This window comes from Lepus europaeus, chromosome 3 (genome assembly GCF_033115175.1).
Source record: "Lepus europaeus isolate LE1 chromosome 3, mLepTim1.pri, whole genome shotgun sequence".
NCBI classification, from domain to species: Eukaryota; Metazoa; Chordata; class Mammalia; order Lagomorpha; family Leporidae; genus Lepus; species Lepus europaeus.
In genome coordinates this window covers 155,814,137-155,841,165 of record NC_084829.1, presented here as the reverse complement: position 1 = coordinate 155,841,165, position 27,029 = coordinate 155,814,137, and the positions used below count along the sequence as shown (strand labels likewise).

Sequence of the window (27,029 nt, the reverse complement as noted above, 5' to 3'; positions counted from 1 at the left end):
TCTCTGTGGGACCTTGTGTTATAAGGGTGGATGCCCTTCTGTCTCAGAGGGACCCTCTCCCATCTCCTTTCCTGGACAAGCTACTGGGAGTTTTTATTCATTGGGAGAGGTCAGTCAGTGGGTGGCCTAACCAGGCAAAGAGAATTCATCAGGCCTTTATTTTAGTTTTATTTTCACATTATTTGGAAGTCAGACCAGGGGTGGGGTGGGGGGAGACAGAAAGAGATCTGTCTGGGTGTTCACTCCCCAATGCCCACAACATCCAGGGTTGGGACATGCCAAAGCTGGGAGCCTGGAGCTCAATCCGGGTCTCACACAATGAGGGCAGGGTCCAGGGGCTTGAGCCATCATCCGCTGCCTCCCAGGGTATACATTAGCAGGAAGCTGAGTGGGCGCTCAAACCCAAGCACTCTGAAATGAGACGTGGGCTTCCCAAGTGGAGACTTCAGTGCCAAGTGAAATGCCCACCCGGACCAGGATGTCAGCACGTGGGGACGTCTGTAGACTCTGAAGGCAGGCCGTTACTGTGTAAGGTTTAGACACCTGTTGGGAATTCCGAGGGCATTGTCATGAGGGCTAAGGCAACTGCCCAGGCTTCTTCCTCTCTTCTGGTTCAAATCACCAGATCGGATCTGCATGTAAGCCCTTCGTCTCTACCAAGGTGTGCAGTGCTCGGTGGTGCCTGTGTGTGGGATTGCTGCATAAATTTTGTGGGGGTGAAATTGAATTGTGTGAGTTTGTGACAATTCCCCTAGCACACAATCTACTCAACCCTGTTGGAGCAAATCCTTTGCATCATCTGTCACTTGGGACCCTTGAAAATCTGGGGTGAGATGCGCATCCAGGAGCCTTAGCTAAACTGATTTCTGAGAACAGTGGTTACTAGAGGCTGAAGAGGGGAAGGTAGTGGGACAGGTTGTTCAAAGGCTACATAAATACAGTTAGATCAGAGGCATAATTGAAGAGCTGTACTGTACAGCAAGACAACTGTAGTTAAGGACAATTTGTATTCTTGAAAAATGCGGAGAGAGGATGTTATTTGCTCTGGTAACAAGAATGATAACTATGCAAGTGTTAATTATGCAGAGTCAACCATTCCACAAAATATGCTGTGCATGATAAATGCACTGGGTCTTTAAAAAGTTAACGGACAGTACACATGAAAAAGCTATGCATGGATCTCAAAACTTTTTCCTGCCCAAGTAAACGTATCTTTTGATTTTAATTTCTGTGACATATCCTAGTACATACTGTGTTATCTGTCACATTAAAACAAACATGCTTTCATAGTCCAGATACTCAGTATGAAATGTGTAAGACCTGGAGGAAGTTCCTGGCTCCTGGCTTTGGATTGGCACAGCTCTGGCCGTTGTGGCCAATTGGGGAGTGAACCAGTGGATGGAAGACCTCTCTCTGCCTCTCTCTCTCACTTTCTCTCTCCCTCTCCCTCTGCTCTCTGTAACTCTGCCTTTCAAATAAATAAATAACCTTTTTTTAAAAAAAGAAATGGGGTAAGAAGCATGGTGTATTTGTGCCATCCGGATGTTGCTGACTTGAGGCTGGCAGGCTGACAGCATGGCTCAAACAGGGTGATGTGTGTGGCCTGTCCCAAGTCAGATGGGTGATTTATTTTCTGGGGCCTAGTTAGTGATTTTAGTTTGTTACAGAAAAGCAGGAGAGAACAGCGCTAGGTTTTTCTTCTCACTGAAGCATTTACTCGAACTTCTTCCTCTTCATGTACGTGATTCTTTCCAGGTTTTGGGGGAGATGAATTCCTGAAAGCGAATTCGCAGTACAAGGCTAGGATCTTTTCAAAGACCCAGCCTGAGAGGTTTGGGTTTTTGTTTATGACTCTTCCTGTTATGTGGAAATAACCTCTTTTAATTTGGGAACATTGAAACCTGCAGCAACTATCTGTGGCTGGTAGCACAATCAAGGATTTCTGTATCTTTCTTTAGTTACTTACTTGCTTGAGAAAATAAAAGCAAGTGATTTGTGCATCCATGTGGCCCTAATGTTTATGTGAAGTTTCTGGTCTTTGTGCACTCATTTGTTTATTTCACAAAGACTTACAGGGCATCAGTGATGCTCTGTCTGCCGGTGGAATGTGCCTTGAACAAAGCGAATTTTCTACTTGTGTGGTGCTTCTATTCTGATGTTAACCACAAACTATTTTTAGGTGAAACCAATGATTATTATAGGTTCCCAAATTTGGAGACACTCCCTAGGGAAGGTGACAATAGAGGCTAAGGTTGTGTTGTATTTCCAGTTAACTCTGCTCCTCTAACAACTTTTATTCTGAGCGCTGGGAAAATTGAGGACTTGAGGAAATCACCTTTTTTTTTTTTTTTTCTTTAACAAAATTTATAGGATTTTTACTGTGTTCTTCATAGTGTGCTGAATGCTTTGTAGATACTAATATCGAATTCTCATGACAGTCCTACGCAGTGGGGAGTGTTAGTGTTCCCACTTCACAGAGGAGGCAGATGAGGAACTCGCCCCAGGCCGGTAAGAAGAGGACGAGGGTTGGAACTCAGGCTCTTACCCACCGCGTTGTCGAGTTCTGCACCCGGGCTGAGAGACTGGCTTTGTCCCTCTTGTATTTGGGATTTTTTTTTTTTTTGAAAAGTATAGGGTTATTTATAGCCAGATTTAGAAAGGATTGGGGAAGTCTGGGTTCCCTCTCCAATGTGGCTCCCATTCTGTTTTCTGTCACATTTAATTATGTGTTTCATTTAATTTGTGTAAACGGAATGTGTTTAATTTTCTTTAGATGTCTGTAAATTCCTTGAAGCAACAAACTGGCGAATAGGTGCATTTGACAAGTAAATATGAGCAGCTGAAGCACTGCAGATCTAAAACTTCTGATCAGTGTAGCTGGAATGGAGGCTGTCGCCCTGCTTCGTGGGAGTGTGTAATAGTTTAATTTAGCCGTTTATAAATGTTTAATTGTCTCCTAAACAATAGTGTAACTGCACAATAGATCATAATGTATTGGGATGATAAAACTCCCGGGCAGTGCTATTTAAAGCCTAGAGTAGTGCATGTACGTGCGCCTGCAGGGCAGAGGCCTGGAGCCACCATGGACTGTGCTGCTCTCTGGGTAGCAGCAGCGTGGTGTCTCTACTTGGTAATCTCTTACGTCTTGGGGACCTTTGGATTTCTTGAGCTGACCTTACTGACAGTCCCTGAGAATCCTCCAGGAGACTCTGGTCTGTTTCTTCATGTCCTGTGTTTAGTTTTCAGTCTCATTTGCACCCTGTGCTCTATCTATAGCCATCACCTTATTTCCCATCTAACCTTCTTTGCTGTGCCTCAGCCATTGTTTTAATTCTCTGACGTTGTTTCTGAAATTTCATTTCTTCAGCCGATTTTCCAGTTAACTGAAAGAGAAATCTTGGGGAGCGGGTGGGCATTCTGAATTGAGCCGCAGCTTGGAAGCCTGTGTCCCACATCAGGGTGCCTGGTTCTAGTCCCAGCTCCTCCACTTCTGATTCAGCTTTTTGCTGTTGTGCACCTGGGTGGCAGCGAATGATGGTCCGAGCACTTAGGGCCCTGCCACTCACATGAAAGACCCAGACTGAGTTCTGGGCTCCTGGGTGTGGCCTGACCCAGCCCTAGCCATTGCAGGCATTTAGGCAGAGAGCTAGCAGATGGAAACACACTCTCTGTCTGCGTTTCAAATAAAATGAAAATAAATTTTTTAAAAACGGAAAAATTGTGGCTTCCTTATTATTCCAGGATGAAGTTTAATGAACAACTATTATACATGGTGGAGACAGAGAGAGAGAGAGAGAGATCTTCTATCCATTGGTTCACTCCCCTAATGGCTGCAATGGCCAGGGCTGGGGCAAGAGCCAGGATCTCCACCTGGGTCTCTCATGTGGGTACAGGATCGTGAACACTTGGGCCATCCTCTGTTGCTTTCTCAGGCACGTTAGCAGGGAGCTGGATTGGAAGTGGAGCAGCCAGGACACCAACCAGCCTCTGTATGGAATGCCAGCATCCTAGGCTGCAGGTTAACCCTTGTACCACAACACCGGCCCCTGTACTTGATTCTCTAATTTTGATGGACTGATATATTCCACACCTGAAAATGAATATGGGTTTTAGTTTTATGCTTGTGGTTGAGCAGGGAGCCTGCTTGGCACGGTAATCATCAGTTCAGTTCCACTGGTCACTGGCCTTATTTATTGTGTTTAAGAAAAAGTTCGCTACACTTTGATAGATTAACAAAAATGGTACTGGACTTGCATTGGTTGCTGTAGTGGCTGCCGTAAGCTACAAGCACAGACAGCAGACTCTTGTTTTCTCACAGGTCTGGAGGCAGGAATGCTGTGATCCTAGTGCCAGCAGGGTCAGTGTCTTCCCTGTCCTCTGCCCTGGGCTTGCACATGCCCATCTTTTTCTGTGTTTTCATGGGGCCTTCCGGCCGCGGGTATTTGGGTCTTCATCTTCTGTTCTTATAAGGACATCGTTCATGGGGATTGAGTGCAACCTAATAGTGCGACTTTAATTCGATTACCTCTTTATTCTGAAGTACTGGGGATTAGGAATTTGACCTATGACTTTTGGGAGGATGCAGTTCAGCTCTAAGAGTTTAAATGTCTGACAGGAGTTGTTTGAAAGTTTCATGACAGTTTATATCAGAAATTCTTTGAAATGGTGAAAAGTGGGCTAGGGAAGACAAAATCCTACAAGAAAGGAGAGTGCAGGGTCTGGTTGTGGTCTGAGTTGGAGCTGACTAACTGACTGGAAGTAAAATTCACAGTCATTGACTTTTTTGGCCGAACGTCCCCAATTTTGGATGCAGATCCGAAATACTTTTTAAGTAACTCAAGATTCAGTGATTCTACTTTACTACTGTTTTGTAATTAGACCTTGCCGCTGACTTAGATGCATTGAGAGAATTTTTATGATTCCTTGTGGCAGTCCTGTGTTTGCCAGGTCGGGTACAGAGGAGCTAGGCTTATGTCCAAAAGACCTTGGTTTGAATTTGAGCTGGTTTTTTTTTTTTTTTTTCTTTTCTTTTGGGTCCATATCCAGCAGAAGAAAATGACTATAATACTCCTTCTGTTGGCTTCTTAGCAGCTGTGGGGCCGTGGCCAGGTTCTGAGTCCTCCACAAGCCCCCATTTCTTCACCTGTTTACCAGGGATGGATAGGAAGGATGCTGTTGTCCAGTGTGGTCCCTGTCACTGCTGCCTGCAGCAGATGGATACTGAGCCTCTGTGGACAGCCGTCTCTGCAGCCCAGGCGGGGCCTGGGTCTCAGCCCCTGCTGATTGGCTTGGCCCTCCCCGCCAGCCCGGCTTGTGGCTGGAGACCATCGGAGTGCACTGAGTTAAGTGTCTGTGTCCAGCCTCGTATGCTCTGAGCTGGAGACCCCGGTTGGACAGATGTTACTTAAGGAGCACGCGTTGTTCCCAGATGGTCACCCTAAAAGAAATTTCCTCTTACTTCCTGTATTTGGTAGCCTCAAACTGTTATCAGAAACTTGGTCTTCTTCCTCTGTCTTATCAGGGCAAATAGTGAAAGTTTGTGAGACAGAGATGTAAGTGGACTTCACCCGTCAGACTTTAAGATCCACAGACTTTAGTATTGCAGAAGTCAGGGTTGGGCCTTGTGTCTACTGTTTCTAGCCCAGGGAGATACCCACATAAGTTAAACACCACATTAAGTGAAATACATACATGTGTCTACCTGTGCATTTGTGTGTTTGTGTGTGTGTATGTGCGCATGCACATGGGGGAGTGAGAGACAGCAGCCTGCCTTCCACACATTTTGTTCTAGTTAAATTAAGTGCCCATCCTTTGCATTGGAATGATATATATATACAAATCCATCCTTAAAATATTTAAGTTTATCATATGACTTGAAGGGATTAATTGATTCAAAGTAAAATTTTATTCAGTAAAATCATTTTAAAAAGTTGACCAGAGAATTCTGTGTGCAGAAATAGATTCCCAAGTTCTAGTTGGCTTACCCATTGTAGCCCTTATATAAGAGCACTGGAACACAACACTGTTGGCAGTAGCACTTGACCGGACAAACTCCCATAAGTAGACCCATTTAATGTCACCACTATTGGTGCTGTTACCTTCCCTTTTCAGTGCTGTATCTGTCAGAAGTGTTTTAGTTGCAAGGAACTGAAACTCAACACCCACAAGTTTAAGCTAAAAAGGAAATTTATTTCAACTTAAGTGAAAATTTTGAGGGCTAGTAGTGTCTTTAAGCAGGATTAGATCCTGGGGCATATGGGATACTATTGGGACATTCTGTCTCTCTCTCACGCTCTCGCTCTCTCTCGCTCTCTCTGGGATCTATTCTCTGAAAATTGACTGCCAGCATTGTTGTATCCTGTGACTCCCACATGGACAGGAAGAGCTTTTGCCTTCTTGTGTCCAGGCATCAAATATGAAGGGCGACTTTGGTGCAGCTTGAGTGGTGTGGCCATCCCTGACCCACAACTGGCTGGCGTATGGGGTACTGTGGATGGCCTGACCACATAGCAGCCACTGTGGCCAAGTGCCCTGGTTGGCAGGCCTGCCAGGATTCCACCAATGGGAGAGGGATGGTATCCCACAGGAAGGGTTGCTTAGCACACACATAACATACGTCTGGTACAGATACCTAGCACTTCCTGCCATTGGGGGTTAAGTGTCTGTCCCCTTAGTTTACAGGGCATGGGAAAGTAACTCGGATAATTCTGTGCCGGATCCCTTTGAGAATTTTGTGCTGCTCATGTAAAACCTGTTAGATAAGAAGATGTCACCTATCAGGTGGAATAGACGTTCTGTAGACAATGAAGTAGTGACAGCACGGTTAGTGATAGCTGAGATTGCCGTTCCCGTGCCAGCTTTCTGGTTAGAGTCCAAGGTGACAGTCATGGCCTCTCTGTTTTCCTGGTAGGGTTGGATGACTGCCTGCAGCCGTACGTCCACAAGTTTGAGCGGGAGAAGATCGATGGGGAGCAGCTGCTGCGGATTTCCCACCAGGACCTTGAAGAGCTGGGGGTCACGCGCATCGGACACCAGGAGCTGGTGCTGGAGGCTGTGGACCTTCTCTGTGCACTGGTCAGTTCAAGAAAACGTCACCTGTACTGGGGTGATGTATTTAGAACCTTGGTCTGCAAAATCTTCATGGTTTGTGATGCATTGCATCATCATTGTTTTAAAGAGGTTTATTTATTTGAAAAGAGAGAGTAAGAATGAGAGGGAGAGTGGGAGAGAGACGGAGATGGAGAGAGGAGGAGAGAGATCAATTTTCCATCCACTGGTTCATTCCCCAAATGGCTTCAGTGGCAAGGGCTGGGCCAGGAGGAGGTCAGGAGTCTGGAACTCCATTCGGGTCTCCCTTGTGAGTGACAGAGCCCAAGCATTTGGGCCGTCTTCTGCTGCTCTCCCAGGCACATGAGCAGGCAGCTGGATCAGAAGTGGAACAGCCAGGACTCCACCCTGTGCCCCTGTGGGACACTGGCGTTGCAGACCATGGCTTAACCCCCAATGCCACAACTTCGGCTTCATCCATTTTTTAATAATCCATTGAAGTGAAGCATAAGTTGAAGATGATGTGAGCATTGAAGAAAATAAATCACTTTCTGGATTCATGGTTGACAGGCTGTGGCCTATGAGTTATCTGGCTCACTATTTTTGAAAATAAAGTTTTATCAGAATATAGTCATTGCCCATTCATTCACATATCATCTGTGGCTGCTTTTGAGCCACAGTGACAGGAGTTGAGTAGTTTTAGTGGAGACCATGTAGTTCTCCACAGCCTGAATGTTTCCTGTTTTGCTTTACAGAATGGGTCTGTATTACTTTTATTTTCTTATGTTTCATAAAGAATAGAAAATGGAGATGGTGCAGAATGAGAACATCATCTTTTAATTGAAACAAGAAATGGGTTCTGATGTGCATGTCTGTTTTTGTTACTATAAAAAGCACTTTAAATTTGGTAGATATTTGTTTAAATACCTAATGTCTGAGCTTGAAATAATCACCCTATGAAATGGCAGCTACATGGGCAAAAATGTGAATTTCATTACACTTTACAGATGGCTGAGCTCTGGCTGTAACGTGAGTGAGTAAAACCTTCCCAGGACCTGCTACTTGCATAACAGCCTGGCTGCCTACGTAGCTCCTTAGGTGTGGGCTAAAAGCACCTGTAAGAGCATTTTACTTACCAGCTGCTTGGCATGGGTGGGATTTTATTTTTTAAGATTTTTATTTTTTTATTTGAAAAGCAGAGTTTCAGATGCAGAGAGAGAGAGAGGTCTTCCATCTGCTGGTTCACTCCCCAGATGGCTGCAACGGCTGAAGCTGTGCTGATCCTAAGCCAGGAGCTAGGAACTTCTTCTGGGTCTCCTACATGGGGGCAGGAACCCAAGCACTTGGGCCATCTTCCACTGCTTTCCCAGGCCATGGCAAAGAGCTGGATCAGAAATGAAGCAGCTGGGTCTCGAACTGGTGCCCGTATGGGATGCCAGCACTGCAGGCGGCAGCTTTACCCACTGTGCCACAGCACCAGCTCCTCGTGGGTGGGATTTAAGAAGCCTGTCATGGTGTCCTGTTACCATGCAGTTCCCTTAAGCGTCAGGGTTTGGACAAAGTCAGCGGCATTCAAGCTGGGTTAGTAATGCTATGAACCCGAGCCAGGGGTCTATACAATTACATCACTGAGAGTGGTGGGAAAGAATGCGCTCCCCATTAGGTTGCCATGGCTGGGCTGCGTTCCGTTGATTATATAACACTCGCTGCACTGTGCGTGTTCTTCTTCTTAAAATGGACAGAGCCTTGTGTTCTGCGCTGAGATGCGCCACTCTTGTTTAGGAAAGTAATAGGGAAATTATTTGTGGCTGATAAATGAGCTGCCACAAGGGAGACGCTGTGGCCAAGTGGTCTGAACACTAGCCTGGGAGGCAGGGATGTTGCATTCTGATCCTGGCTCACGCGTGCTGTTCCTGGTGTGACCTCTGGGGAAGTAGTCTGTTCAGCAACGCTCACCTCAGTGTGGCTGGGCACTAACGCGTCAGTGCTTTGCATTGCTGGATAATGTCTAGGCATCCAGTGTATTATTAAAAGTGTCTGTTTTTCGGGCAAACATGTTTGAGTTTACTTTTATGGGTTCACGGCTTTCTGGTTTCTTCCCCCCTGTGAAACGTTCTGCAGACCTTCATTGTTTCTTTCACTTTGCAGTGACTTGGAGGACAGTCCACGGTATGTGGGGAGGCACATTCTGGTCACCGTGTGGGAGTATGAACAGAGTGGCTGCCTTGGGGCTTTCTCTTCTCCTTGTTCCTCTTCCTAGTCCTTAGAATGTTAGGCGAAAGTGAAGCTGGGCAGGTGCCAGAGCCCAGGGCTGGGTTTTATCTTCCACAGTCCCCTTCCACTCTCCTCTGAAGACCACGCTTTGACCTCGGACTCATCCTGGATTAGCTCAGTGCCCTGGAGTGCCCCTGACTTCACGGGGCAGGAGGGGCCCAGAGGGTTTGCAAACAAGTGTCCCCAGTCTGGGCTGGGGAAAAGGTTTAGTAGAGGTTTACTAGAGTATCTTAGTCTTGATAGAATCTCCTTTTAAAAATATCCTTATTGTAATGCATGTGCTAACCATAGCATCTGTTTAATTCACCTCTGGCAAGGACTTGCGGATATATAAACTGTTGGGAACTTTTTGCTTTGAACGGTTCATCTCCTGGGCAGTTAATGTGTAATTGCAGCTGGCCTTGGTGTCATATAAGAGGTTTTTATGTAAACTTAGTTTAATGGATGTTGATTTAGGGATAGACAGGAAATGAACAGAGCTAGAAGGAAGGAAGGAAGGAGGAAAAACCAAAGCCACTGGAAAGTTTCAGAGCAGCGAGAAGGGCAGATAGAACGGACCTAAAATAATCCCAAAGTGACAGGCAGCGGTGCCTCCCCCTCCCCCCTTGTCTGGGGCAGAGGGTAACTGTGCTGTTCTCTAGAGCTGCTCTTTCCGGTACAATAAATATTAGCCCCTGACTATAAACGAAAATGAGCTAAACTTCAGTTCTTTGGTTGTACTGGTGACATTCCAAGTGCTTGGTAGCTACACGGGGCTAGTGGCTACCATATTGGACAGCGCAGACAAAAACCATTTTCGTCAGTGCAGAAGGCTCTGTTGGCCAGCACTGGCTGAGAGGGTGTGCTGAGAGCAAAAATCTGTGTTCTTTGCCAAATCAGTGAGGCCCTGGGTTCCCAAAGACCGAGGCAGCGACAGCTGTGTTTTTATGGTTGAAGCAGGCTGAGAAGTGAACAGAATTGGGCTGAGTATATGTGTGAAGGGATGTTACCTAATATTATATATATATAATATATAAAAACCTGCAACAAATCCACCTGTCTCAAATGCTTATGAATGCTGGTATACCCGAGATGATACACTGTTCATCTTTTATCTAAGGCAAGTCATTTTTAAAAAGTTATTTTTTTTTTAATGAGCAGAAATCATGTAGGCAGAAGGATTTTCACTAGCAATTTATACTTAAGTTGATTGTGTTTAGTAGCTTAGTAAATGCCTGTAGGAAAACTCTGAAGTATTATCGTTACTTGTCTTTTAATTAAGCCGAGTCAGTAGGATGGTTTTGATTTTGTGTTTCTGACCGTTAATTGCAGAGAAGATCACAGACAGAGCTGGCAGGAATGAAGAAGTAGAGAAGTGGTGGAAGGCTTGCCCAGTAGCTACGTTGTGTGCGATAGTTACACCCCCGAAGAGTACCAGTCTGGCCTCTTTCCTTCCCTCCCGGCTCTCCTGGGATTTCTCTAAGGAGCCGTGAAACTGTCTCTGATGGCCAGCTCCTGGTGAAGTGGGAGCCCTGGGGAGCGGAGGATTGCTTCATTGGTCGGGTGGCCAGTGTCTTCTTGAAATCTGATTTACAGCACTTCCTGAAGGAGACAAGATTTAGGGGAAAGACGGGTGAAAGTTGTCAGGTCTCGTCTGAGAAATTATTTGTTTTCCATGTTTCGCTGTGGGACACTTACGTCGATAATTCTTTCCTGATTGTATTTCCACACTTGTGCTTCTTTTGAGCTGATATAATTGGTTTCTTGTTTTCTCCTTGCTGAGGGATGAGATCGAAGGGGAAGGCACTTCCCTTCCTTCTTTTTCTTAAAAATTGTATTCTCTTTTAGCCAACTCTCTCTTTCCAGTTCCATCATATTTTTGGGAAAGTGAGAAAGAGCCAGAGCTGATCGAGTGGACAACGAAGAGAACCAGTTATAAGAAACCAGCCTGCCCCTTTGTTGTCATTGTCAGAGTGCCGGGTTTCTGGAAGATTGAGATTTAAAGTGTCGCACAGCAGTAGAACGCACATAATGCTCTTTGAGCTCGAGAAGTCGATGTGTGTGTCATAAAAGGTCCCGAGTCGTTTATGGTGACACGGGCTATCGAATGCCTTTTCTGCTTTTCGTGAAAGGCTCTTGATAGACGTTGGCAGGCTGAGTAATTGAGTGAAGGAACATTTCCCTTTAATCACAGCCACAAGTCCTCCAGAACAAGCTGTGTCATGTGGCCTCTTTCTCCTCTGTTGTGAGTCTTTGATTCTTTGAATTGAAAAAGACATGATGACAACTCATCTTTTTACTTCTGCCTTTGCTATTGGAAGACAGTGTCATATTTTAGTCTGCAGAAAACAACAAGAAACCAAAATAATGGATATAGTAAAGCTTAGAGCATGATTATTAATAGAGAGCACGCGTATCTTTCTTTTTTTTTTTTTTTTTTTTTTGACAGGCAGAGTGGACAGTGAGAGAGAGAGACAGAGAGAAAGGTCTTCCTTTTTCCATTGGTTCACCCCCCAAATGGATGCTACGGCCAGCGCGCTGCGCCGATCCGAAGCCAGGAGCCAGGTGCTTACTCCTGGTCTCCCACGTGGGTGCAGGGCCCAAGTACTTGGGCCATCCTCCACTGCCCTCCCGGGCCACAGCAGAGAGCTGGACTGGAAGAGGAGCAACCGGGACAGAATCCGGCGCCCCAACCGGGACTAGAACCCGGGGTGCCGGTGCCGCAGGCGGAGGATTAGCCTAGTGAGCTGTGGCACCGGCCTTATATCATTCAATTTATAGTTTTTTAAAGTTAATTTGTATTTAACTCCTATGAAAATGTCTGTCTACGTTTTCTTTTTTAAAAGTTGATTTATTTATTTTTTGAAAGAATATTAGAGACAGAGAGAGAAAGAAAGAGTTAGATCTTCTGTCTGCTGGTTCACTCTCCAAATGGTTGCAATAGCCAGGGTTGGTCTAGGCCTAAACCAGGAGCCTGGAGCCTACCTACATCTCCCATATGAGTGATAGAGGCCCAAAGCACTTGGGTCATCTTACAGTGCCTTCCCAGGCACATTAGCTCGGAGCTGGATCTGAACCAGAGCAGCCAAGGCCTGAACCTGTGCTATGATATGGGACACCTTAGCTAACTGTGCTGAAATGCTGGCCTCCCTATCTAAATTCCTATCTAAATTTTCTTAAATTATTTTTATTTTATTAGGAAGCAGCATAAATATAAACTTCAAGTAAAGTCTATTTAAACTTAGGATGGTTTTCATTAAAGTCAAAGCCTTTCATTGTTATTGATTTACTGTTGTTCATTTTTCAAAAAGATGTTCTCCTAAACCTGCAGGTATATTTATGCTTGAGGTGTTTGGACTCTGAAGCATGGCTTGTCCCTCTCTGGTGCAGAATGCCAAGATGGCTGAAGCCAACTGAAAGGAGCTAACTCTTCAGAGGGAATGGAATGGGTCAGGATAGGGTTTGGGGGAGATTAAGCAACTTGTCCATCTGTGCTAGATCAAGGATCCCTGGCTGGTTTTGTTTGTTCTTGTCTGATGTCCATTCAGTGTGTGTGTGTGTGTGTGTAGGGGGGGTGGGGAGAGAGAGAGAGAGAGATCGTCCATCTGCTGGTTCATTTACCAAATGACTGCAATGGCTGTGGCTAAGCCAGGCCAAAGCCAGGAGAGAGGAGCCAGGAGCCTCTTCTAGGTCTCCCACATGGTTGCAGGGGCCCAAAGACTTGGACCACTCTCTGCTGCTTTCCCAGGTGCATTAGCAGGGAGCTGGATTGGAAGTAGAGCAGCCAGGACTCAAACTGGTGCCGGCATGGGATGCTGGCACTGCAGACAGCAGCTTAACCTGTTGTGGCTCAGCACTGGCCTCTCTGTTTTCTGTCTTAACATATAACCTTTTCCTGGGCACGGTCTGTTTGAGGCGGGTATACAGCGTCTGGAGCAGAAGCTTGAGCTCTTGGTGAGAAGTGCCTTGATTGAAGTCCCAGCCCTACCATTGCTTAGCTGTGCAACTTTTGAGAATTTATTCACTGTTTCTGTGCCTCAGTTTCTTCATCTGTAAAAGGGAGATACTAGCCTTTCCATCCTTAAAGGATGGCCTGAGATAATACATGTCAAATATTTAGCTCATTTCCTGGCATAGAGTAAGTATCCAATAGTCTTAGTCACTGTAGTCCCAGTTTTTGAATGGTACCAGGTTCTTCCTTTTGGATGCCATTGAAACAGTATAATATACCCCTAGAAGTAGCTTTATTTTTTGTTAAAATGATAAAACATCAACTTAGGATGTGTACAATTGAATATAAACATCCATACCTCACCTCCAAAGTCATCTCAGATCCAAGTGTCATTTGCTGGGGTTGGGTATTTATGTGTATAAGTATGTATTTACAGGGCACAGTGACAAAGAGAGAGGGAGAGACAGATTTTTTTCCATCTGTTAGTGCATTCCCCAGATACCTGCAAAAGCTAGGGCTAGGCTAGGCCAAAGCCAGGAGTCAGGAACTCCATTCGGTTTTCCCAAGTGGGTGGCAGGAACCCAAGTACTTGAGCTATTGTCTGCTGTGCGCGTTAGCAGGAAGGTGGATGGGAAGTGGAGGCGGGACTCATCCCGGGCACTTTGATACGGACTGTGGGCATCCCACAACACCTACTCCGGGGTTGGGTGTTCATCTGAAAGGGAGCCCAGGGCACTGCTGTCGCATGACCTCCGTTCCCGTGAAGCATCCAAGTAAGTTGAAAGTCATCCCGACAGCACACAGGCTAGAAGTTCAAGAGAGGGAAATTGCATTGCTGGTGAGCTGCGTTACGTCAGGACTGCTGTTTCTTGTTTGTCTCACCGATGGAAGCCGATCACGCAGTGACGTTCACATTTGCCTGTTGTGCTACAAATGGAGCAGAGCCTTGTTCCACAGACTTGGCCTGTCCAGGAGGAAGGCAGCAATAAACATGGGGATCCACACGGGGGCAGCAGTGAGTGCTGTGCTGTGCTGCCTTGAGAGTGCAGTTCTGTCCCCAGGGACCTGTGGCAATGGTGGGAGACATTTTTGGTCGTCACAAATGGGGAGAGGGAGCCACTGACAGCCAAGAGGCCAGGGGTGCTCTCACATCCTACAGGAATCCCACCTCAGAATAAAGAGTCATCCTGCTGTGTCAGTAGGGCTGTGGTCGAGAACCCCCCGTCCAGATATAAGCAGTCTTTGAAGGCGGCATCAGGCCAGGACCCGAGTGATGAGAATGAGCCGTCCTTGCTGGGATCTGGGGGGAGGGTATATCAGGAAGAGGCCGCAGCAGGAACAGAGCCCTTGGCAGGAGCCCTGAGCGAGGAGGGAGAGGGCGGTGGCAGAGGTGGGCTAGGGTACGTGCATCCACCAGGTTTTGCACAAGTTGAAGGAGTCATTTATGTTACTCAGTGGGATTTTGCATTACTGTGGCTTTGGCCATTGTTGATTATTCTTAATTTTCCCTCTTCTATTTTCCGCAGAATTATGGCCTTGAAACTGATAATATGAAGAACCTGGTTTTGAAACTGCGAGCGTCGTGCCACAACTTACAGAACTACATAAGTAGCCGGCGGAAAAGCTCCGTGTATGATGGGAACACATCCCACAAGCCCCCCAACGAGTTCCTGACCTCGGTGGTGGAGCTCATTGGGGCTGCGAAGGCCCTGCTGGCTTGGCTGGACCGGTGAGTGGCAGGTGCACCTCTTCCTGTCCTGCAGCAGGAGGCACTGAGATGCAGGGAAGCCTGCTCTTTTCTTAGGAAAGCCAGTCATTGTCCCTGTCATGGTCTTTGCACTGGAACCTACCTGGAGTCCATGGTAGATTTTAGAATTCCTTAGGAAGTGGCTTCAAAGGTTGGTAGCAGAAACAAATTATCCTCAGCTTCAAGAGTGGAGCTCTGCTCAAGGTTGTGTTTTGCTGAGATTAAATATGAATGATTATTTGGTTGGCATGGAGGCTTCTGATGCAGTGTTAATACTCCAAGCTTATATTTTATTTTTTGATTGACACATAATATTTATGCATGTGTATGAGGTTCAAAGTAATGATTTCTGTACATACTGGATAATAATCAGCTCTGACACTAGTCTGTCCATCACCTTAAACTTTTATTGTTTCTTGGTAAGTACATTAAAAATCCTGTCTTTAACTATTTTGAGAGAGAGAGAGAGGTCTTCCATCTGCTGGTTCACTCCACATATGGCTACAACAGCCAGAGCTGCACCGATCTGAAGCCAGGAGCCAGGAGCTTCTTCTGGGTCTCCTACATAGGTGCAAGGGCCATCTTCTACTGCTTTCCCAGGCCATAGCAGAGAGCTGAATCAGAAGTGCAGCAGCTGGGACTTGAACCGGCACCCATATGGGATGCCAGCACTGCAGGCGTTGGCTTTACCCACCATGCCACAGCGCCGGCCCCCAGAATGCACTCTTGTTCATTATATTTCCCCTGCTGTGGCTCCTGTTTTGATTTTTTTATGGAGCACTTTTTCTTTTTAAAAAGATTTGTTTTATGTATTTGAAAGACAGAATTACAGAGAGAGGTAGATACAGAGAGAGAGGTCTTCCATTGCTGGTTCACTCCCCAAATGGCCACAATGGTCAAAGCTGAGCCAATTCAAAGCTAGGAGCCAGGAGCTTCTTCCGGGTCTCCCATGGTGCAGGGGCCATCTTCTGTGGAACATTTTTCTGTTTCTATTAAAGTTCCTGTAGTCTGTGTAGCTGTGCTTGTCAACCACAGAAGAGGATTCTGGGAGATTTGTGCCACCCTGGTTTTGTGTAAAGAGAATTTTTATTCCTTTTTAGGGCTCCGTTTACAGGCATCACTGATTTCTCAGTCACGAAGAACAAGATCATCCAGCTTTGCCTGGACCTGACCACCACAGTCCAGAAGGTCAGTGCCACCGTTACGGCGTTCTGCCTTTTTTTCTTCCTGTTTCCTGTGTCTTCTTCAAAGGGTTTCCATGCAGGTATCATGCGCCATTGCCCATCCCCAGTCTTTTTTTGTGTCCATCAGACATGGGGAGAAGTAAAAGGCTTTAAATGAGATGTCTTACAGAGCTGAATTCTGTGAAAAATGACCTGTGACCTTTGAACCAAAGGTTGCTACCTTTTGTTTTAAAATACTTGAGCTACTGGTCTTACACTTCCTCTAGAATGTTTGAGCACAAAAAAAAAAAAAATAAATAAAAAATAAAATAGAAATTCTAGAGTAATCTACTTTTTTTTTGGGTACTTTCCTGTATCTGCTACCATTTTTTTTTTTTTTTTTTTGGTACCTCACTTGGGTCTAAGATTCAGTGATTCCATGTTTGTTTCCACTGCTGATTTGACCAAAAATACAGAACGTCTTTCCCTCCATCCTGACCATATAGTAACAGAGAGGCAGTTGTGAAAAGCTCTGTGCTTACTGTTTGTCTCTGGACTGTGGAGTGTGCAGTTGGGCTTGCAGGTGCAGCGCCAATGTTTGAGAGCCAGATCCTGTGGCCATTGAACTTAAAGTGCATGTATGTTCAAGGTCATGACCTTAGGAAGGTGCTCATAGCAACTACAGTCGCCCAGTGTTTTGGCTCCTTTTAGTGATGTGTAAGGTAACATTGACAAAAAGAGCTTGATACCCATTGTGGTATGTCATTCTGTAGAGGAGGCCTGGCATTTGTGGTAGGAGGCACTGCCCTAAAACCTGCCATGGATATTTGTTATCTTCCCTGCTTTCTTCTTTCCATAATGTCCTATTGTAATTTATTTATTTATTTATTTATTTATTTTTTTATTTTTGACAGGCAGAGTGGACAGTGAGAGACAGACAGACAGAAAGGTCTTCCTTTGCCGTTGGTTCACCCTCCAATGGCCGCCGTGGCTGGCATGCTGCGACCGGCGCACCGCGCTGATCCGATGGCAGGAGCCAGGTGCTTCTCCTGGTCTCTCATGGGGTGCAGGGCCCAAGGACTTGGGCCATCCTCCACTGCACTCCCTGGCCACAGCAGAGAGCTGGCCTGGAAGAGGGGCAACCGGGACAGGATCGGTGCCCCGACCGGGACTAGAACCCGGTGTGCTGGCGCCGCAAGGCGGAGGATTAGCCTAGTGAGCCGCGGCGCCGGCCGTATTTTAATTTCTAACCAAGATTACTTGTAATGAATGTGTGAGTTAAACATTGTAAGTAGCAAATAGGAGAGTTTTTTTTTTTTTTTTTTTTTAAGATTTATTTATTTGAAAGATAGAGATACAGAGAGTAAGGGAGAGAAAGATCTTCACCTGCTGGTTTACTCTCTGGGGCTAGGCCGAGCTGAACTGCATCTGAGTCTCCCACGTGGTGGTAGGGACCTAAGTATTTGGGCCATCTTCCACTGCTTTCCCAGGCACATTGGCAGGGAGCTGGATTAGAAATAGAGCAATTAGGATTCAGGCCGGTGCCCATATGGGATGCAGTTACCACAGGCAATGGCATAATTCCTGCTTCAAAAGATTGCTCTGAAGTTAAGCAGAGTTGGGCCTGATTTGTGCTTGGATGGGAAGTAAGATAAAATGTATTAAAAGAGTAGACTCTAGTAGAAAATATAAAAATCTTGCTTTGTACCAGTTTTTTGGAACCAAAGTTGATAGATTGAGGACAGGAATTAAACAAATATGTTGCTCTTACTTTCTGGTGTTTTTTATTTTTTATTTTAAAGTTAATGATTTTTTAAAAAGCTTTATTTAAAGGCAGAGAGAGAAATAGATAGATTGATAGATAGATAATCTTCAGTCTGCTGGTTTAATCCCCAAATGGCTACAACAGCTAGGGCTGATCCAGGCGTCTTGACCTCCATCTGGGTCTCCTACGATAATGTCAGGGACTCAAGAAGTTGGGCCATCATGCACTGCCTTCCCAGGTGCATTAGCAGGGAGCTGGGTTGGAAGTGCAGTAACCCAGCCTTGAACCAGAGCTCATAAGGGATGGGAGTGTTGCAGCAACAGCTTAGCAATAGCAGTGAACCACAATGCTGGCCCCAAAGTTAATGGTTTTAAGGATTAAAGTTGACAAGATGTGAATGTACATGGGGATGTCATTTCCTGGACTAAGGCCAAGAAAGGTGTTTAGATGTTGGTGAGCAGTTGTTTTCTGTGGCGATGGGAAAACACGGTGCTTCATCCCAGTGTTTGTGCACGGGAGCACACACGGAGGCACCTGTCGGAGATGTCAGGCGGGTGAACGTGGGGTTCAGGGTGCCAGGCCTCTTCATGCTGGCTTCCTGCCTCTTGGGAAGATCTGTTGTGTTTGGGGGAAGAGGACTCTCTTCTATTCATTTATTCCTTTTTTTTTTTTTTTTTTTTCATTTATTCCTTTTACCTGGGGAGCTGAAGGAGTAAAAGCCATCTTTTTCTGCCCAGTGTGGAAGGACGTGTTCTCTGAGCCTTCATTCTTTGTGTCGCTGTCTGTGAAGGAAGGATTTGCTCATTTCCTTTTCTCCTGTCTCTCCTACTTATTGCCACATTTCCTCCTTTCTTGCCAAATTCTCTGCATCCCTCCTTTCAACTGTAATTTATAAATCAGAAGGAGAACTGTCACCACTTCACCACCCCCCAGCACACACACTTGGAGTCTGCATACTTTTAAGAATGCAAGAGCTGCATTCCAAGTACAGCAATTGATTCTCCTGCCTGGCTTTTTTTTTTTTTTTAAGTTATTTGACAGGTAGAATTAGACAGTGAGAGGTAGAGACAGAGAGAAAGGTCTTCCTTCCATTGGTTCATCCCCCTAATGGCTGCTACGGCCGGCATTGTGCCTATCCGAAGCCAGGAGCCAGGTGCTTCCTCCTGGTCTCCCACTCGGGTGCAGGCGCTCAGTCACCTGGGCCATCCTCCACTGCCTTCCTGGGCCACAGCAGAGAGCTGGACTGGAAGAGGAGCAGCCGGGGCTAGAACCCGGTGCCCATATGGGATGCCAGCGCCGCAGGCGGAGGATCAACCAAGTGAGCCACGGCGCCGGCCCCTCCTGCCTGGCTTGGACTTTAATTTCAGATTAAGGAAATCAAGGTAGGAAGGGATCGCGAAGTGTATTTCCAATCTGTTTTCCTGTTGTGGTGACGAGGAAACCGAATTAGCCGTAAGGAAGTGGCAGTGGCAGGCACCGAGTTGCAACCTGGGAAGAAATAGGGGAATGAGCCATGTGTGAGCCCCAGACGACCGAGTGGAGCGATGCTCATGGAAGCAGAAAAGACTGTTCCTGAGTGTGGACTGTGTCTCAGGTGTGACTGCGTGCTTGGCGTGTGTCATGGGAGTGAGCTATCGAAGACAGGCTTGGTGACCGTCCCGTCCTACGGAGGCGCTCACCGCGTTTCCCAGGCTGTGCAGTGAGAAGAGGGAGCAGGAGATGCAGCCGGCGTTGACGTCCCAGGCTGGGCGTCCGCCAGTTCGGCTGGGCTGTTCCTGCTGGTCCAGGTGACCGAGGACCAACGAAGAGCAGCCTCCCTGTCTGACGCACCAGGGGTCACATGGGCCCAGTACCTCTTTTTCCGTTTGTGCCAAACAATGTGGAGTCACGCCCGCAGCTGCTTCCTCTGAGTGGGAATGGGTGTGGGAACTTTCCCCACGCTCACTGTGGTGGGGAAGGTAAGACACGGGCCTTTTCACATAGGCACTTGGACTTGAATAGCGTGGGAGGCAGGAGAGCTCAGTCACAAGGCAGGAAACCTGTTTTCTAGGGAACCGTGCGGCCACACCTTGAACTTGGCTCTCTCTTGGGCCCTGGTGCACTGAGGTGCCTCTGTCTCCGGGTGACGGTGACCTCAGGAAGACAGCACTGAGATCATTCTGAGATTTGTGATGAGAGATCACAGGCAAAAATCATCACTTATGTTTCTAGCACAAGGCTACATCAATCTGTTTTTCTAAATTCTCTGTTTGGTACTACTGGACAGTACTAATAAGGGAGGAGCCATATGGTAGTTGGTAGTTAAGTTTCATGCACGAGATGAAGACAGAAAAGCACAGCTCTAATACATTTCTGAATTTCTTTTTAAGTGTTTTCCTCCTGTGCTGTTCCTTTCCTGTGAGTCAGTATTTTTTTGGGGACAGTAGAGTAACAATTATTGTTTCCCACATTCTAATCCAGTAGAGAAAATAAAAATATTTTAAAGAAGACAAAGTGTGATTATTAAATCACATATGGTAGAAATTAGCAGCCATGCCTGTGCCAATGAGAATTGTAAAGGGATGGTTTGGTTTAAAAGAACATCTTTGCCTGGCACTTCCAACTGAGTTGATGAATGTTTTCCACGTGCATAAAGTAATGAGTGTTTTCTTTAAGGTCGTCCCAGTTAGGGAATACACTGAACAGTGCTGGGTAAACAGCAAAGAATCCAGTCCCTCTCACTTTTCTTCAGCATGTACCCTGCTGTGTAAGCAGGAGTCCTCTGCTGTAGACAGTTCTAGGTTAACTGTGAACGTTTCACGGTAGTGGCTTTTCCATGGGACAATGGTGAGTCCTGTAATCAGCTAACCCTGTTCGTACAGTGTTCCAAGTCTTTTGTTCTTAAGCTGAGTAAATAATGCTTTGCATTCCAGTTTTTTTTTTAATGTCATCAATAGCATACCTCAAGACCACTTTTTGGCAGTGTGTTAATGAATGTTTTGTTAAGCTTTTTTCATCATCAAGGACTAAAATATCTGATTTAATCTCAGTGGTGCTTAAAATAAACTTTGTGGCTGCGTTTACTCAGGCCCTTATTTGAAAGCTATTCTCATGGGCAGGCCCAGAGCTAGCTCATTGCTGGTTGGCTCACTGCTGGCTGAGCCTAGGGTCACATTGGGAGCCATTGTCAGGTTTCTTGGATTTGGCCTTCTGATTTACTGATCTCTGGACCTTGTGGATAGTGGGTGGACTTCAATGCTTGAACTTTACAGGCTTTCAAATTAAATAATTGGTTAAATGGATTCCTTGGATGATAAGCTTCTTGGGTCAGTGGGGAGCAGGGCCTTAGGACAAGGTAAATGTCAACCCATCCTCTCTCTGCTGCCCAGGCTGAGGAACTGGGGGTGGAAGGGGTGGGAGTCAGAGGCCTTGTGGGCTCCAGGAGATACCCAGAAGACAAGCCAAACGGCTTTCTTTCTTTTTTTTTTTTTTTTTTTTAACTTTTCTACTTAGTTGTCTTTTTCTTCTTCCCCTTCTTTAGGATTGCCTTGTAGCTGAAATGGAGGACAAAGTTTTAACTGTGGTAAGGATTTGTTCTAGAAGTTACTATAAAATCCCTTTTTTGGAAGGTAATGAGAACCACATTAATTGAAGTAAATGCAGACTGATTCCTTCAGGATAGACCTTGAAATACTGGCTTTTGGGATCTTGGTCTTTTTAATTCAGGGAGAAGGAGAATTGGAAGAGTTATTTAATAAGATCAGCCAATGTGAGAATTCCTTTGCTTAAATTTGCTATATTGGGGTCTCTGTTTTGCTTTTTTTTTCCTTCTGAACATTTAGTCAGTGTATCCTTATACATTAGTTGCTGCCCAGCCAGATAAAATTTGGATACAATTGATGTGCACATTTCATGTTCTGCCCAACTGGCTAAAAAAAAAAAAAAAAATCTTGGCAAAAGCCATTAGATGGAGGGGGATGTCCCATGACTGTTGAAAGGGCAGTTTGCTGCTATTCATCATCACTTCCTGCTTTTGACACAAGCCAGTCTGTGCTCTTTTGATAAGGCCTTCCTCCTCCTAATGTTGAGGAATTTAGCAATGAAACTGCTATAAATATATTTTCCATAAATAGGAAGGCTAAACAAATTTGAGGAGTGTAGAAAGTGTCACTTCTAAGATTCTCCCCCTTGGAAAGAAAAAGCGTTCTTTGGAATTTCCTGATTCCTTTGGTTGTTTATTGAAAGGTTAGATGCACCTGACTTGGGAAATGCTGCACATAGCAACCCCTGTGACTTCGGTATGGAGACCACTTTGGGCTCCTCATGTTGTCTCCTTAGAGTTTTTGCCCTGTCAGTTGGAGAAGGTGAGTCATCACCAGGACAGTCATAAACCTAAATGTACAATGCAAAACTCTCAAGCTCATGGGAGATAACATGGGAAAAGAATCCAGGTGCCTTTGGGTTTGGTGATGAGTGTTTAGATAGCACACCCAAAGCATGATCCATGATGGAAAAACTGATAATGTAGCTTCATTAAAATTAAAACCTCTGCTCTGTGAAATGCACTGTCAAGAGAATGAAAAGATAAGCCAGCCGCAGAGTTGGAGAAAATATTTTCAAAGCACATCTGAGATGAAGGCTTTGTATCCAAAATACACCAAGAACTCTAAAAACTCAGTAGTAAGAAAGCAAACAACCCAATTAAATGTGAACAAAAGATCTGAACTGCCCTACACCGAAGAAGGTATACAAATGCCAAATAAGCATATGAAAAGATGTTCAACCGCATTTGTAATTAGGGAGTTGCGAAAGAAAACAAAGGAGATATCACTTACTAGAGTGGCTGGAATCCAGAATACTGGTAGCATGAAGTGCCGCCAGAGGCATGGAGCAAAGGGGACTTTTATATCTCCCTAGAGGGAATGCGAGATAGTGCTTGCAGCTTCCAGGACACTTTGGCAGGTCCTTACAAAACTAAATGCATTGTTACTATTCCACCCAATAGTTGCACTATGAGGCATTTACCCAAAAGAGCTGAAAAATTATGTTCACACAAATCTGCATAGAATTTTATAGCGACTTTGTTTATAATTGCCCCAAATTGGAAGCAACCAATTGTCTCTGGATAGGTGAATGGATAAACAAACTGGTATGTTCATAGAATAGAGTAGCAATACAGATAAATAAGTTATCACATTCATAGAATAGATTATTATTCTGCAGTACAGATAAATGAGTTATCAAGTTGTGAAAAAGTGTGGAAAAAACTTAATCCAAACTGGAAAGGTGATATGCTGTATCATTCCAAGTGTTTGACGTTGTGGAAAAAACTAAACCATGCAGACTGAAAATATCAGTGGCTGCTGAGGGTTCATGGTGGGGTAGGGGAGATGATAATGAGGTCAAGTGCAGGGCAGTGAAACTATTCTGTATGACACTGTAATGATGGATGCCTGACATTGGCCATATGGCAAAACCTGTGGTGTCCACCACAAAGGGTGAAGCTTAAATTGTAGACTTCAGTTAATAGTAATTCTCAGTGTTGGCTCATCTGTTGTAACAAATGCCAATGCAAGATGTTAATTCTAGGGCCTGGAAATGGCTATTCAATGAACTTTTTGCTCCTTTTTTTCTTTAAACCTAAAAACTGCTCTAGAAAGCAAAATCTATTAAAAAAAAAAACTGATTTAGGCCAAAAAGATTTTTTTTTATCTTGTTGATATTTGGTGTTGACAACATGTGCGCTCCCCAAAAAGCCACACCAGGGGCTGGCAGTGGATACGTCTCCCTAATGGGGGAAAGGGGATTTCTTTCCAGCCTGTTCCCTTCCATGGTCACTGAGGAGTTAACGTTAAAGCTGCACTTTTTAAACAAAGCTGGAATAGTGGCGCATTCCCACGACTGCAAACGCCAGTCCAGATGCCATGCGTTCATTGAGCAGAATTATCAGAATGATTGCCAACCGGAGCAAAAGCTGACAGGTGAAGGGCATTTCTTTAACAATCAGCTTGAGGTAAAACCTGTTAATGATTGAACTTCCCTCCCTATTTGCCTGTCCAATTCTAGGTCAAGGTTTTAAACGGCATCTGTGACAAAACAATCCGCTCCACGAGGGATCCTGTTATGAGCCAGTGTGCGTGCCTGGAGGAAGTTCACTTACCAAACATTAAGCCTGGGGAAGGCCTGGTAAGAATTCCAATGATGCTCATTTTATTTTCTTTCTTTTTTTTTTTTTATTAAACTTTTATTTAATGAATATAAATTTCCAAAGTATAGCTTATGGGTTTTATTTTCAAACACCACACGCTGTCATTTACTAAAGTTTTTAAAGAATTCCTTCTTACTTTCACTGTGATTCTGGAAAGGTAGAATTAAAGGTAAACTGCCTTCTGTTATGTACTTAAGAATTTGCTACCTTGAACTCTGTTGGTATATATTTTTTTATATTCAAAGTATAAAAATAAATACATTGTACTTATATTCCAAAGGCATTGATTTAACAGCTTTATTTAAGACTTAGTGATGCAAGGAAAGAAAGAACATTTACACAAAGCAGATGAAATCAGGGTTCACATCTACTCCCAAAGTTGTTAAGTGTTAAGGATGTGTGTGAGAACTTCTTTAAATTTGGAAAGTGTTTTATAAATCATGTATATTTATAATAACAGACCCAGAGACTACATATAGGGGGACCTCCCAGTTCCCAGCACACATCCTTATACCGTTAATTGACTAAAATTTGCGTGAAGAAGCTGTGAGGCCTATTGATGAGCCCAGGGGCTTTGAGTCTGTTTCCTGCTATGGCTGTGGGAAGTATTCATTTGCATGGTGGATGCCCAGTGCCCCATGTGGAGCTCACCAGATGTGGGCATTGATTGGTGGCTGGAGCTGCTGTTGCTGTTATTGGTGGGTGGGGGAGGGATGAGAGAAGAGAAGGAGGGAGGAGGACAGGGGTCTAGTGTGTGGGTAGCTGTGGGGAGGATTAAGGCAGCCTCTGCTCTTAGATGGGCAAACAAAAATCAACTGAATGTCCACAAACCTTCATTCTTAGTGAGTAGAAATATGCCTACTGATACTGCTTGCCTCCAAAGTAAATGATAGGTTGTAACAGTTTAAACGGAGAGGACTTCCTGGAGTCTGTAGTCCAGTGTGGGAGCAGCTGTAGGCTCTGAGTGGGCAGCAATGGAGTTGCTATTTCAGATGGTAGAGTTAGACAGCAGTGCCCTGGGAGGGGAGGGCCCTGTGTACTGGAGAAGCTGATAGACTCAGTGAATGGAAGTCACAGGCCCTGGGGGGCTGTGGAGAACCTTGGGGGCCTTAGTAGTTGAGATGGTCAGTATGGAGTGGTGTAGGTGGCTGAGTCTGGCCAAGTTCAGGGTCAAAATGATTCCTGAGGAGGCTCCTCATTAATAACTACATAACAGCATGAGCACCTGCTCTCTGCTCTGTTAGGTCGCACTCTGCCTTTTAGAACAGTTTAACACACAGATTTTTGTATATGATCTGTCTCCCTGCAGAGATACTTCCTCAACAAGACAGCGTTCTCCTCTGAGCTTGCCCACCGGGCCTGCTGGGAGGGAGCCTGTTCACCTCTCTGCTTCCCTTAAATGGATGGGTGTCTGTTAGTCATCAGCTCCTTAGGTGAAGTCATGTAACAATCTGGGTTGGTGCATCCTGGTCTGGCTTATTGATGTCTTGAATAAATCATCCTACAGTTGCTATGAATACTAAATTTAACTGAACATATTATATCCCTGGACAAAGAGATGATCAGGAAAGAGCGGCCTTTGTCTGAAGTGCTTCACTCATGTAGCAGGTTTGAGAAAACTCCCTCATCCCCAGAACTGTGCAAAATTCTACACGCCTGGTACACAAATTAGAATATCAAAGAGATCTCCTGTGGGATCCATTCACTAGTATTTCAGTTTGTTTAGTTCTTCACTGCCCTTTGGATCTTGTTTCACAGTGTCTCAGGAGCCTCTTGGTGAGTGTTGATTTGCAGGGACCGTAATGTTTTACAGTTCAAGTCCCAGTGACAGCTGAAATGACTTAATATATTTGTGACTCACTCACTCTAGGGCATGTACATAAAGTCGACCTATGATGGGCTGCATGTGATTACTGGAACCACAGAAAATGTAAGTGTATGTCTGTTAAATGTAAAAGCTGTTACATGTGTGAACAGAATTGCTGTGCGTTTTCATTTCAGTGTGTGCATACTGTTTTGTTACCTGCACTCAGAGCACTGGGGCCTGTTTTGTTTACTTCTGTTGATAAAGTACTGCTTGTTACCAGCTATTGTCAGTTTACTATTTAAATTGTTCTTTCTTACTCTTTATTGTTCACACATTTTGCCTACTTTTACCTCCCACCATAGAGTTAACTATTCCTTTTGACCCTAGAAGGGTTAAGACATAAATAAATAGAAAAACCAAGATCTCTTTGTTGTTAGATTCACTCTTACAAAGAACTGGGATTGGTGTCCATATGTGTAAAATGTAATTTTTTTGGCTTGTTTAATGGGATTTTTATGTGTCTCCAAAGCAACTATTTTAGGATTTTTGGATGACAGATTCTTTTTAGAGAGTTGTATTTCATGATATTTGGCATGATTTAAAATTTTGTTCCCTCCTCCCTCCCAATCCTTTGAATAGAAAAACAGCTCTGTTTCTATTGTGTGAGACTTTTATGTACTGCTTACTTCCTTCTGGGAATTCTGCTACAGGCAGTGTTGTTCTTTTGCCCCTCAAACATTTTTATAAAAATTAAGCTAGACAAATTTGTTAAATTTGTTAAAAAGTAGAGCTGGTTGAATGCTTTCTTCTTGTAGCCTACGTTTCAATGACATTGATATGAAGCTACAAGAATTTGAACGGTTTCTCTGTGCCTGTGTATTAATTAATCTATTATTTAATCAACTCAGAGTCAGCTAGGGATAAGCAGGGATATTTGGGTAGCTACTTTTCTAATTTGTTTGTTGGGAACACTTGTCTAAATTTGAACTTGAGCTGCTCGGATAAAAGAAAATGGCATGGACTTTGATGAGTGTGATAAGCACAGTTTCTGCAGTAAGAAAATGACATTGCTTAAGGCAGTCAGTGAATTATAAATCAATTGTATGGT

General features: G+C 44.8%; 1 protein-coding gene across 4 annotated transcripts in view; it reads left to right on the top strand.

Annotated features, from left to right (window-relative positions):
* The window catches only part of CNKSR3 (CNKSR family member 3), a 100,938-nt gene that overhangs the window by 50,464 nt on the left and 23,445 nt on the right, over positions 1 to 27,029 (top strand). For all 4 annotated transcript variants that reach the window (XM_062186955.1, XM_062186956.1, XM_062186954.1 and 1 more), the window contains exons 2-7: positions 6,911 to 7,074; positions 14,779 to 14,981; positions 16,100 to 16,187; positions 21,448 to 21,489; positions 23,973 to 24,092; positions 25,985 to 26,044. In XM_062186955.1, the coding sequence (XP_062042939.1) occupies positions 6,911 to 7,074; positions 14,779 to 14,981; positions 16,100 to 16,187; positions 21,448 to 21,489; positions 23,973 to 24,092; positions 25,985 to 26,044 (677 nt within the window). The remainder of the gene's footprint in view (positions 1 to 6,910; positions 7,075 to 14,778; positions 14,982 to 16,099; positions 16,188 to 21,447; positions 21,490 to 23,972; positions 24,093 to 25,984; positions 26,045 to 27,029) is intronic.